Source organism: Doryrhamphus excisus, linkage group LG16, assembly GCF_037039965.1.
Source record: "Doryrhamphus excisus strain RoL-2023G ecotype Guam linkage group LG16, RoL_Dexc_Guam_v1.1, whole genome shotgun sequence".
NCBI lineage: Eukaryota > Metazoa > Chordata > Actinopteri > Syngnathiformes > Syngnathidae > Doryrhamphus > Doryrhamphus excisus.
The window spans coordinates 3,611,685-3,625,177 of NC_136372.1; the positions used below are offsets into that span (position 1 = coordinate 3,611,685).

At 35.3% G+C, this 13,493-nt stretch overlaps 1 protein-coding gene across 1 annotated transcript; it reads left to right on the forward strand.

Moving 5' to 3' along the window:
* The first annotated feature begins 2,554 nt into the window (after positions 1-2,554).
* On the forward strand, positions 2,555-4,766 carry igfals (insulin-like growth factor binding protein, acid labile subunit). The gene is made up of 2 exons (XM_058048935.2): positions 2,555-2,803; positions 2,871-4,766. Exon 2 carries the CDS (start codon positions 2,876-2,878, stop codon positions 4,610-4,612), a length of 1,737 nt encoding a protein of 578 aa, XP_057904918.2. The 5' UTR covers positions 2,555-2,803; positions 2,871-2,875; the 3' UTR covers positions 4,613-4,766.
* The last annotated feature ends 8,727 nt before the right edge of the window (positions 4,767-13,493 follow it).

Sequence of the window (13,493 nt, forward strand, 5' to 3'; positions counted from 1 at the left end):
ACAACCAGCAATCATCCAATGCACAGCATCATCTCCAGACATAAGAGAGTTTCATGAGCAGATTACTATCACTGTCCTGCTTAACACTTAAATAATTCCACTTCAGGTTCTTATGTTCTTCTTCTCATAATGGACAACCAGCATCATCTCCAGACAGAAAAGCAGTTTCACGGGCGGATTACTATCACTGTCCTGCTCAACACTTAAATAATTCCACTTCTTATGTTCTTCTTTGAGGTTTTGAGGCTTTAAACATGGTGGTTTGTTGCTTTTCTTCACTAGAATAACAATCCTTCAGTCCCTCTACAGTATTAATCCCTGAGGTTAGAAAGCCAAAAGGTTTGTACCAATTCAGCAGGTATAATTCTCTCAAGTCCAAATGTATCCAGGATATTTTTGGAACTGTACATACAGTAATGCCAAGTGGAGATGTTGCACGGTTTCAAAGGTGAATTAGCTCAGACTAGGAGCTGGTACAAATACTTGGAGAGTGGCCTAAACTCATAAACAAAGAACAAAGTACAGTTTTGAACTAGAATACAACAACAATTCAGTTGGTAATGTGACATTTATATTAATAACTTGACAATTTTCAAGTAGTAAACTCCACAAACTTAGTGGACATGTTGGGGGAAAAAACGCAACATTTCCAGTGATTTGATAGGATTAACCCAAAGACATTTAACAGCTACTTAAAGACTTATTTCATGAATTTACCTGACATCGTAGGGCGCAGTGTTTCTTTCACTTGCCGTATTATTGGGGACGTCTATCTTTCTGCTGAGTTCTATTATGAAAGATGGCGGTTGTGAAATGTCACTTCAAAACAGTTGGCTACAGAAAAGTTACAAAAAAACTTTGTGGAAACATTGTCCTCAAGAGCATCATCGGTTCACGGCTGTTTAAAACGAGCCAGATACCAAACAAAAAGAGTCAACAAAAGGTTAGCTATTATGATCAAAGATTGGGACATTTGGGACTATATTGTAAAAAGGGAGTATGAACTGTAATTATGGTAATGGTAATGGTTTTATTTCATTTGAACATGCATCAGATTACAATTGAATGCATCACATAATCAGTTCACAGTTCCACATGTCCGAAAGGAGTAGGAAGAAGCAAAGCTTATTAAATCCTACCCCAACATCTGGTACTTTTACAATCAGTAACTGTTACATTTGTTCACTTCCTGCTTTTCCTAATATAATTTTTAAAAACTTTTTAAAATTTATTTTATTAATTTAATTTTAAAAATATTTTTATTTAATTTTATTTAATTTTATTTAATTTTATTTAATTTTATTTAATTTTATTTTTTTTGTCACATAGTTCTTCCCTGAGATCATATTTCTCCTCTCTTGTAGAGAAGTATTGGATGACATTTTTAGCTAATTGGTTATTTTTAGCCTTGTGCATTATTTTAGCTGTTTGAAGGTGAACTATACCAGCAAGTTGAAGTATTTGTGATTTCAGAAATAAGGAGTTAGTATGTTCTGTGTAGGCGGCATTATGAATTATCCTTACTGACCTTTTTTGCAGTACATTTAGAGTAAAGAGTGAAGATTGCTTTTATAGTTATTACCCCATATTTCCACACAATAAGTAAGATATGGTAGAACCAGAGAGCAATAAAGAATGTGGAGTGATTTCTGATTGATAACAAATTTTGCTTTGTTCAATATTGAAATATTTCTGTCTACCTTATGTTGTATATTTGTAATATGAGGTTTCCAGCTCATATTTTTCATCTATTGTGATCCCCAGAAATTTATTTTCGTTCACCCTTTCAATGTCCCCACCGTCTATTTGTATTTGCTGGTGCGTGTCCTTTCTGCTGTTAGCAAACAGCATGATTTTAGTTTTATTTAAGTTCAAGGATAATCTATTATCATCAAAGTATCTTTTTAGTGTGAGCATTTCTTCTCTGACCTTTCTAATGATTTCGTCTGTACTCCCTCCAGAACAAAAAGTATGCTTCTGCTGTTAGCAAACAGCATGATTTTAGTTTTATTTAAGTTCAAGGACAATCTATTATCATCAAAGCATCTTTTTAGTGCGAGCATTTCTTCTCTGACCTTTCTAATGATTTCGTCTGTACTCCCTCCAGAACAAAAAGTATGCTTTCTGCTGTTAGCAAACAGCATGATTTTAGTTTTATTTAAGTTCAAGGACAATCTATTATCATCAAAGCATCTTTTTAGTGAGAGCATTTCTTCTCTGACCTTTCTAATGATTTCGTCTGTACTCCCTCCAGAACAAAAAGTGGTATCATTTGCAAATAATACCAGCTTTAAATATTTTGTTACTTTGAAGATATCATTAATGTACATTATAAAATGTAAAGGATTAAATACAGATGGTAGACTGGTCTTTTTTTGTGAATGGACAATGTATACAAAGCTGTTTGAGTTAAAGTCTAGCGGACTATCTTATCTGGGGGGGGTCCCACTGTATATCATTTACAGTAAATACACAAGGTTTCAGTAAACACCAAAGGCCACTGGAGCACTGATTAGGTAGACAATGGTATGTATGTGGTAGGGTTAGTAGGCTCAAAAAAAGGACATTAACTTCAATGTGAACCAATTCTGCTTAGTCCGGGTTTAGAGTTTAAGGGTTAGTCATTCATTAATGGCGAGAACCAGGGATTTATCAGTCAACTGAAACCAGATGGAATAAAATGGGTTAACTTCAGTCGGGGTTTGTCTTTGCCGTGACTCTATTCAGCATACAAACGATTGCATCAGGTCCGGTTTTTCAGCAGTTGACGCACCGCGCTCCTTAAAGCAAGACCGGGTTTAAGGTAAGACTGATTAACTTCGCTAATAATAAGGAAAGATCGTAAATTCTGAGTAAAATTCTGTCCACAGCTGGGATGCAAAGAATCGTTCTGTCCTTTCTGTGGGTACTGGGAACATCAGCGGTGTTGCCAGACCCCAGCCCCACTAAAGAAGAACCAATCCCTTGTTCTAAAGAATGCACCTGTTTACATGATGAGTACAGTTTGGAGCTCAATATGTACTGCAGCGCACGTAATCTCACACAAGTCCCGTCCAATATGCCGAGATCTACACACTCCCTTTGGTTGGACGGAAACCTCTTCACGTCGCTCGCGGCTGCTTCGTTCAAGGATCTTAACACGCTCGACTTCTTGACGCTGCAAAGTGGTCAGCTAGCAAGCGTTGATGCTCAGGCATTCAGAGGATTGAGGTCCCTGGCTCATATTCATTTAGAACGGAATCGGTTGCGCACGTTACCGGGTACCGTGTTCCAGAACACGCCGAACCTGGCTTCAATTAGTCTTCACAACAACCAACTCGGTCGCATCGACGAGAGACTCTTTTCCGGACTTTCGCATATGTGGCTTCTGAACTTGGGGTGGAACTCCATAGCGGTTTTACCTGAGACAATTTTCCATGACTTACACAGCCTGAGGGAGCTCGTTTTAGCTGGAAATCGACTAGCTTACCTTCAGCCGCAACTCTTCCAGAATTTAGCCGAGTTAAAAGAGTTGGATCTAATGGGAAATCACCTCAAAGTCATTAAAGCTAATGTGTTTGTTAAGCTACTTAAACTACGAAAACTCTACCTGGGCCAGAACCAAATCGTGACCCTGGCACCAAGAGCCTTCATAGGCATGAGAGCGCTAAGATGGTTAGATGTTACCAACAACAAACTGACTTCTCTCCATGAGGACACCTTCTTGGGTTTGCACACTCTTCACGTGTTACGACTTTCCAACAATTCCATAGCCGGAATCAGACCCAGGACATTCCGTGATCTGCAGTTCTTGGAAGAGCTACGACTCAGCCATAACAGAATCCGTGCACTCGGCGAGAGAATTTTTGAAGGTCTTGGTCATCTCGAGGTTCTGGAACTTGAGCATAATCAAGTCCAGGAAGCACAAGTGGGGAGTTTTACAGGACTAGCCCATGTGGCTGTTATCAACCTATCCGGAAGCTGCTTCCAAAGTCTACCGGATCAGGTCTTCAAAGGTCTATCAAAGCTTCACAGTCTTCATTTGGACAATGGCTGCCTTACAAAAATCACAACCCAAGCCTTCACAGGTCTCTCCGGTCTGAGGAGACTTTTCCTGCAACGTAATAATATCTCCGCGGTGGAACGCCAGAGCTTTGTAGACCTGGTGGGATTATTGGGATTGGATCTGAGTTTCAACAAACTGGATGTTCTCACAAGCCATACATTCTCCGGACTTAAGAATCTGGAGTATTTGCTTCTGTCCAATAACGAATGTCGCCAATTTTTACAAAACGGCACCAAGAATATCCTGCCGAGGATGCGTTACCTCGATCTGAGAGCCAACGCTTTAACCGGACTCATCCCGGACTTCACCGAGGACATGGAGAAACTCTTGCTCTCTGGAAACCGTTGGAGATGCGACTGCGGGGCACTTCAGCTACGGAACTACAGTTTGAGAAATCCGCAAGTGGTTCCTCGGAGAGTGGAAACCCACGCCGAGGGAGAGGAACCGGATAGTACTATCACGATATACAACAACATAACATGCGTTAGCCCGACACGGTCAGCGGGACAGGATCTAAGGGATATCGACGCAGAACTTTTCCAGACTTGCAGAGCAGCTGCACACTAATAATCTGTGCAGAAGAAGCTCTAATATGAAACAAATCTTGAATCAAATGATCTTCTTGCTTAGGAAAAATGGTGACAATTAAAAACGTGACTGGCATGTAGATATGAGTGGAAATGTGTTTACCTGAATGTAGTTTGTGATATAAGTTTCTCCAAAGTGCAATAAATGCATCAAAAACTGTACTGCCTCCATTTTCTTACCACCACTACAAGAGTTCCAATATATACAGAATGCTATAGAATATATAGAGTGCTATAGAATAGCACAAATTAAAAAAAAAACATTTTGCATTGCAATGTACACTGACAGCTCCCTGTATTTAGCCACATAAAGTAACCCATATTATATTAAAAACGACTTCCAGTTTTAAACAATACAATTAATAAGTTGTTTAATTTCATATATTACTGTAGACTGTTAATAATATATAACTATACTATATTATACAATTAATTTACAATTAGCCCACAATGACGTTGCAGGTGTACCTAATATGGCGATTTATGTTTAGCTAGCTAGCTAACCTACAAAGATCGTTTACACTTTTTAAATAATAAAACAACAATTGCAAGTAAACAGTTCGTTTGAGGGGGATATGTTACAGTAATTCGTTTACGCGGATTTGTTGAGCAATTTTTAGAAGTTTGGAGAAAATGTTAAAAATGTTTTAACTTAGCTGTCACTCGAGGGTGTCTTCCGGTAGTGAAACGTCCGAGGAATATTTGAAGGCAACGCCCATAACGTAGGCATTATGGGCAAGGACGCTGATTATGATTATACGTTTTCTAAAGGGTGTTTATGGTGAAATTTCTGAGTGTATGCTTCGAAATATCGGCTCACGGTATATGGGTCTATTTTAGACAAAATAAGAAAAGTAAATAACATAAATGTTCGATACAAATAACGGCTTTGTTTTTCCGAGGGTCGCTGAATGCATCCCCGAAGATGTGTCATTCATGAAAAACTAGTAATTGAGGTAATTTAAAATATTGTTATAAAACAGAATACCGCGTAGTGTCAATTTTAAATACTTTTTCAATACATGCATCAATATGATATTAAATCTACTTCCCAAAATATTTTAATATATTAGTGTTGACGAGTTAGCTGTTAGGTTAAAGTTAATGTTGTTACATTCCTGGAAATATTGCATGATTGATCAATATTGTTTAGATTGGCACATCTTCTCTCATCACTGGCAGCAGCGTTATACAAACATCTTTTTTTTGGAACACACACACAGTTAACTAAACTAAAATGCAAAACATAAATAGAATATTGACATATTTTTATATTTTTACAAAATTTTATTCGACTTACCTTGCAAGCATTAGTAGTTTTCTGGTATTGAGCATTGTTATTAAGATTTGTATAGTAGGCACCGAGGCTAGGCTGCCATCTGGTGGTAGGGAAGAAAACTGCATTAACTTTCACAGTATAATTAAATTATTTGATAAAAATAGTCATCATTTAACATAATTACATATTTAATAAATTTGTAAAAACAGCGTCACACTCTTACTATTATGTATCACAGCTATATGTATATTTTTTTAATAAAAAAAATCCCATCATGCTTTTATGCATATTTTGTGGCAAAATAATTACAAAATAATTAAAAAATACATAATTATTTAAATGTTAGATATTGAAAATAATTTAAAATATTTTTTAATATTGTGTAAAATTATAGCCATTTTGTTCTTTGCTATAAAGTTACATTTGCCCGGTCGTACACTGTTTGATTAATTAAATTAATAATAATAATTAATTAAAAAGGCAACATAGCAGATGAAAATTTTGTTTAATTGTCAAGATGATAAAAAATAATTGTGTGAACTCTGTAAACCATTACAACACTGTAGTGTAACAATTTAACAAGTGTTAACAAACTAGTCATACACTACAGAAAATATGCATTACACAATCGTTTTAATGTAGAAAAAAAATCATAATAAATCGAGGGAAAAAAAAAAATCTGGTAGTCATTCTAAGATTTGCATCTATGATATTTCTGTGTTCACAACACGTCATCAAGATACCCACAGAAGAATTCTTGTGATTTATCAGGTTGAATTCTTACATAATCCTTACATGGTGTCACAAAACGGGACCTTTTGTTTTTAAATCTATAAATATCAAAAGCTATTAAATCCACAGATTGAACACATCCTCCATTAAATCACTGCATTAATAACCTGGAAATTAAAAAAGAAAAAGTCTCATTTCCCTCTGATGAAACCTATACATATTTTTAATTTTTATTGAATATGAGTTTACAAGTAGATGCTACATGAAAATGAACGCTCCGTAATAATAATAATAATAATAATAATAATAATATTAATTCCAGTGACCTCTTCATTGAATATCTAATTTAGAACAATACATTCAATATTTCCCGGGCTTCAGAATGTTAAGAAATAACAAGAACTACATTACAGTACATGGAACGTTCACTTGGTTCCACATTCAATTGAACACTCACGCTTTTTTTTTTTTTTTTTTTTTACGTGTGTGACTCCAACATCATACAAGGTACAAGATTGCATAAATCTTCAGGCTCTAATGTTCATAGTATTTATAAAAAAATAAAAATAAAATAAAAAAGACAGACGACACGACGTACTAGAATAGCAAGAAATAATGTAAAAATGTTGATTCCAAGTACGTAGAGCAGGATTATACACAAAGTACAGTTCATTTACAAAGTTCTTCCTAGTTTGCTGTTTTGTTCCGTTTTACGTGTTGACAGTAAGATTGAATTCCACGGTGGCGGGGTATTTCTGTTTAGTTTTGCTTTCTTGAACATCGGGATGGTAGATACAGACCTTTACGACTAACAATAAAGGCTTTTTTTTCACGTTGATGTAACTTCCTGTATTCGCTAATGCTACCGTGTTCAAAATTTGTCCAAAAAGGATCTCACAGAAAAAATTAAAAATAAATAATAGGACCTAAAGCCGCTTTTCTAAACTAACCACTGTAGACAATTTTTTTAGAAATGTATTATTAGAATTTAGTATTAGAATTTTGCTAATTTGACCTTTATTTACTCGTTCATGAGTTCAATTAGAGCTTTGCTAGCATTAGCACACTCGTCTATGCAGCTAGCCATGAAAGAATATGTCAGAAACATTTCTGTGACAGTCGTAGCATTTTTGTAAAAAAAAATAATAATTTTTTTTTTAAGTGAACGTTGATGAATAAAACAGCTAACATTGGCGTCGCTAGCGGACCACTTCGCTAACAAGGCTAAATGAGGGGAAACAAATAAGCTTCACTTGCATTAGCACCGTCGGCTAAGCAATTACCCATTACATTTTTTTTTTGTTGCCAGATTCGTCAAAATCTGTAACATTGGTACCGATGCAGCGCTACTACGAATCGGCATTGCTAACATACAGCCATGCTAACTGGGCTAAGTTATTAGCATACGTATCTAACCACAGGCCGCTTCGCTAACCAGGCTAAATGAGGGGAAAACAAACAAGCTTCACTGGCATTAGCACCGTCGGCTAAGCAATTATCCATGAATTTATTTATTTTTTGCCAGATTCGGCAAAATCTGTAACGTTGGTACCAATGCAGCGCTACTACGAATCGGCATTGCTAGCATACAGCCATGCTAACTAGGCTAAGTTATTAGCATACGTATCTAACCACGGACCGCTTCGCTAACCAGGCTAAATGAGGGGAAAACAAACAAGCTTCACTGGCATTAGCACCGTCGGCTAAGCAATTATCCATGAATTTATTTTTTTTTTGCCAGATTCGGCAAAATCTGTAACGTTGGTACCGATGCAGCGCTACTACGAATCGGCATTGCTAGCATACAGCCATGCTAACTAGGCTAAGTTATTAGCATACGTATCTAACCACGGGCCGCTTCGCTAACCAGGCTAAATGAGGGGAAAACAAACAAGCTTCACTGGCATTAGCACCGTCGGCTAAGCAATTATCCATGAATTTATTTTTTTTTTGCCAGATTCGGCAAAATCTGGAACGTTGGTACCCAATGCAACGCAGCTACGAAGCGGCATTGCTAGCATATACGGCCATGCTAACGAGGCTAAGTTAGCATACGTATCTAACAACCACACGGTTTCTTGTGGTTACGATAAAAGACACACTGGGGGTTATTTTTTATGTGAATAAATCATCCAAGAGCACTAGCATTAGCATTAGCATTCTGGGCTATGCAATTAGCCAAGATAAGCGCTTCAGATAGCGGTTTTTCAAGTTCTTTTGAGGTTTTTATAGCATCAGATGGGGAATCGATAGAAAATCTGTTGTTTGCACTTAGCTTGTATGCTAGCTCTTGTAAGACTTGTAATTTTCTTAATCGATTATTGGGCAAAATTGCTCGAATGTTCACCTGCTTTAATGATTTGTATTAGCCGTATTTAGCGGAAATTAGCGAATACAGGTGGCGTTAAGGTGGAGACGTGGGATTTTTAGCTCAATCCTCGATCACTGAGCATCTTAAGGCACTCCATTTTTCGGCTTCAAATTTGAGGAGGGGAATTTGACTTTTTCGCTCTCGGAAATCCAGTTGCTAAAAGGCACAAATATTCACAAAGTGGGAATAAACCACTGTGCTTTGTTCCAAATGGGAAAAACTCAGGTCTGTATCTGCCATGGGCGCTCAAAAAAAGCAGGTTACAGCGTCCTACCGGGACCACGAACATGTAACCCTCCGTCGGTATACGCCAAAACGAACTTGATATGGCCACTTCAGCTGCACATTAAATTCCTTCACTTTTACCGAACTAAAATTAATTAACACACACAACAAATCGAAATATGTCGAAACTGTGACCACTGAATTTTTTTTTTGTCAACTCAGCAATTTTTTTTTTTAAGGTAGTAGGTGATTTTTTTTATTTTCTTCTTTTTAGACTTAATTTATGTAGATTTCTTAGTGGGGAAAAAACAAAAAACAATAACAAGCACGGGTCTTTGGTAAAACTGCAACAAACACGGGCTGACGTTAGAAGCCAAATAAATTTTTTTTGGCATAATCCCATTTTTTTAGCGCCGTTAAGAGGGTTGAATGATTTATCAAAGCAAATAATAACTGTTTAAAAGACAAAAAATGAAATATTGTGAATATTTGGACAGCTACTAGGACATCACTTTGGTTCATTTATCTAACTTTCACGCACCAACACATCATTCATCGTTCTTATTATTTTTTTTTTTTATGGATGAAGAGTTGACTTAACCTAAAGTTTGGACAATCTACAGCAGTACGGATCTGCGACATTATTAAAAAAAAAATAAAAACGATTGCACAAGTTACAATTGATGAACAACCAAATCCAACGATAAATTCCTACAAATACAAAAGTAGCTTTACTCGTAGTGGCAGTGCGACACAGTGGGGGTATTGAACTTGTTTGTTTCCTGTAGTTGCTAATCATTCCATGCGACACCGGACATTTTAACACAGCTTTTTATGAAAATATGTAAAAGAAGTGGACGTAGCTTCCTGTGCTGTCATTCTTCCTACTGGCCAGCAGGCCTATCGATTATTACACATATTTTGAGTATGAACTGGCCTCTTTTTCCCCCATTTTTTTACCGTTATTAAAAAAAAAATCTGACTATTTCAACTTTCTTCTTAAAAAATCTTGGTAAATTTTCTTGTGTGATATTTTGACTTTATACCCATAATAATATATTATTTTCCTAAGTTTAATTTTCCAAAAATAATTGTTTCTGATATGATGAATTTTTAAAAATATTTTTTTTCTTAAAAATTTGTAAACTTTCTTCTCATAAGTATGACTTTATTCAAATCATATTTTGACTTTATTTTCCTAACTTTTTCCGCAATCTAATTTTCCAAAAACTTTATTTGTTCAATGCGTTTTTTTTTTTTTTCATATTAAGACCTATTAAAAAAAAATTCTCTGCTGCAAATGGCCCACGGGCTACTCTTTGGACACCCATGCTCTAAACCATATTTATTTTCCTCAGTTTAATTTTTCAAAAATAATTGTTTCTGATATAATGAATTGAAAAAAAAATCTTAAAAACTTACTAAACTTTCTTCTCATAATTAAGACTTTATTCTAACAATATTTTGACTTTATTCTCCTAACTTTTTCCGCATTCTAATTTTTTTTTAACTTTATTTGTTCCATGCGTTTTTTGTCATATTAAGACCTATAAAAAAATTCTTTAATATTTCAACCTTTAGCTACTAAAATCCTCATAATATTACAAAGTTAATTTAACTTTTATTTTATCAACACATCAGCTTTTATTCTTTGCACTGTGCCATTTGCTTTTTTTTTTAATGTTTAATGTTATTTTCTACAATGTGTCGTGGGCCAATAATAAATGAGCAGTGTGCCGCAAATGGCCCACGGGCCACTCTTTGGACACCCATGCTCTAAACCGTATAACACAGTTATAGACATTTTAAATAGATTTTTACACGTCAAGAAATTAAACGTACAAAAACGTGCAGTTAGTTACACAACATCACGTGTTGTCAAAGCATCTTCCTGCTGGAAAATGTTGAGTGAATAGACATTATAACATCCATAAAGTCTGAAAAAAAAGTGGAAGGGTCCTTATAAACCGCATAAAAACACATAAGCTACGTCCACTTTTTTTTTTATTACAATAAAAATACCTGTTTCCATATCATTCGCATGTCCGTGTCTATGTAAACAATTTCAATTTGATGCGTTAATGAGTAGCAAAAATTGTACCTGGAAATACTACGTCTTATTGATTCTATTTTCTTTTTAAAGCGATATCCATTTTTTTTAAGCACAGTAGAAGGTCATTTTAATTAGACGGACTCCATGCTCCAAAGTCAAAGTCTTAATGGACTGAAATGGTTGCAGAGATGTTTGTATGAGCCTGTACAAAAATGCATGTGCCCTTTGTTTTGCATATGGCCTGAAAAAAAAAAAAAAAAAAAAAAATCAAGAAAATAAACAAGCTAATCTCAAAAAAGAGTGAAGCTGCACTGAAGGAGCACCGCGGCCAAGGAATGAGCTTTTTTAAAGTCACAGGCACTGGCAATGTTCAATGAAAAAAAATAAAAAATAAAAATAAAACAACGAGACTGGGCCAAATACACTGTGGCATTTTTTTTTTGTTTTGTTTTGTTTTTTTCAAATCCTGCTCCGACGACAAATTGAGAGCTTAAGGCAAGGCACTTTTTTTTTCGAGCTGGAGGCCGATATGTTCTAGAGGCTAGTTTTCCTACCCAAAAAAACAAACAAGAAAAACCTTAGTAATTACAATACATGCTCCTCTAAGGACTATTCTATAGAAATCTTGACAAAAAAAAAGTAACTTGATTGAATGACATGTAGCGCATGTGCCTTGACAAGATATCCTTACAGCTGCTGGTTATGCCTAAGAACAATATACCAAAAAAAAAAAAAAATCTTAAATTTGCACTTATTTGATTGAAATTGTTTATAAATCTAACTATGAAAGTAGAAACTATTAAATACTTTTTTTTTCTCTCTCCATCTATTAAACCTCAATATGTAGAACCATGCTATGAATTAACAATAGGAAACATGAAATATTCCATTGATGTTTCACAGTACACACAATATCATTAGCTTATACATATATATATATATATATATATATATATGTATATATATATATTTATTTATGGGTATATTTATTAAGAAAAAGTATAGCTAATTTAAAAAAAAAAAATGAATACCTACAAAGCAGCTTTACAGAAAATGTCTACATACCCTTTTATAATAGTCCCATGTTAACAAAGTGCTTTTAATTAAGAAATTCTTCAGGAAATTGGTCAAAATAATGATGCTTGACTGGTAATATAAATCATAAAAACACGTGGGTTTGTTCTGTACTGAAAGAGGAACACTGCATTTGCGACAAATACCTAATTTCTTTTTTGAACAATACTTCTTTTCTGATAGTTTTTTTTTTTTTTTGTACATCTGCATAGTGTTTTTGTTATAGTCCCCCAAATACAAATGAGTGAATACTTGATTTTGTCCCTCTTTTACTAAATAGCGGTTTCAGTTTTGCCCATTTTAGGTGGTAATTTTTTTTTTTGAGTGAACCACACATCAGCCAAACGGTATTGCTCTTGAATGACTGCAGACCAGGTTGTAAAATATATGTATCGTAAATTCCGGACTATAAGCCGCTACTTATTATAACAGTTCACATGGTGTTTAGATTAGAGTGCAGATTCAGTAAGGGATTGTGTTTTGATCTGACAAATCTAAAGTAACTTTGATCAAGTTTAGAACAACTATAGTTTCTGCTTGAACTGCTGGGAGCGCTGCAAAATCGTCTTACGTCTCATTGGCAACAATAAGTAATGGTGGGTACACACGGTGTAGGTAAGATTGCAAGGTTTATAGTGTGTCTTTCTGTGTCGGTTGTAAACTATATGTATCGTAAATTCGGGACTATAAGCCACTACTTATTTTAAAGTTTTTAACAACAGTTCACATGGTGTTTAGAGTGCAGATTCAGTAAGGGATTGTGTTTTGATCTGACAAATCTCAAGTAACTTTGATCAAGTTTAGAACAACTACAGCTTCTGCTTGAACTGCTGGAAGCGCGGCAAAATCGTCTCACGTCTCATTGGCAACAAAAAGTAATGTTGGGAACACACAGTGTAGGTAAGATTGCAAGGTTTATAGTGTCTTTCTGTGTAGGTGGTAAACTATATGCATCGTAAATTCGGAACTGTAAGCCACTACTTATTTATGTTTTTAACAACAGTTCACATGGTGTTTAGATTAGAGTGCAGATTCAGTAAGGGATTGTGTTTTGATCTGACAAGTCTTAAGTAACTTTGATCAAGTTTAGAACTACAGTTTCTTGAAACAGTGCAGGTAAGATTGCA

Coding starts and splice junctions, on each gene's coding strand:
- igfals (XM_058048935.2), top strand. CDS start 2,876: ATGCAAAGAATCGTTCTGTCCTTTCTGTGGGTACTGGGAACATCAGCG.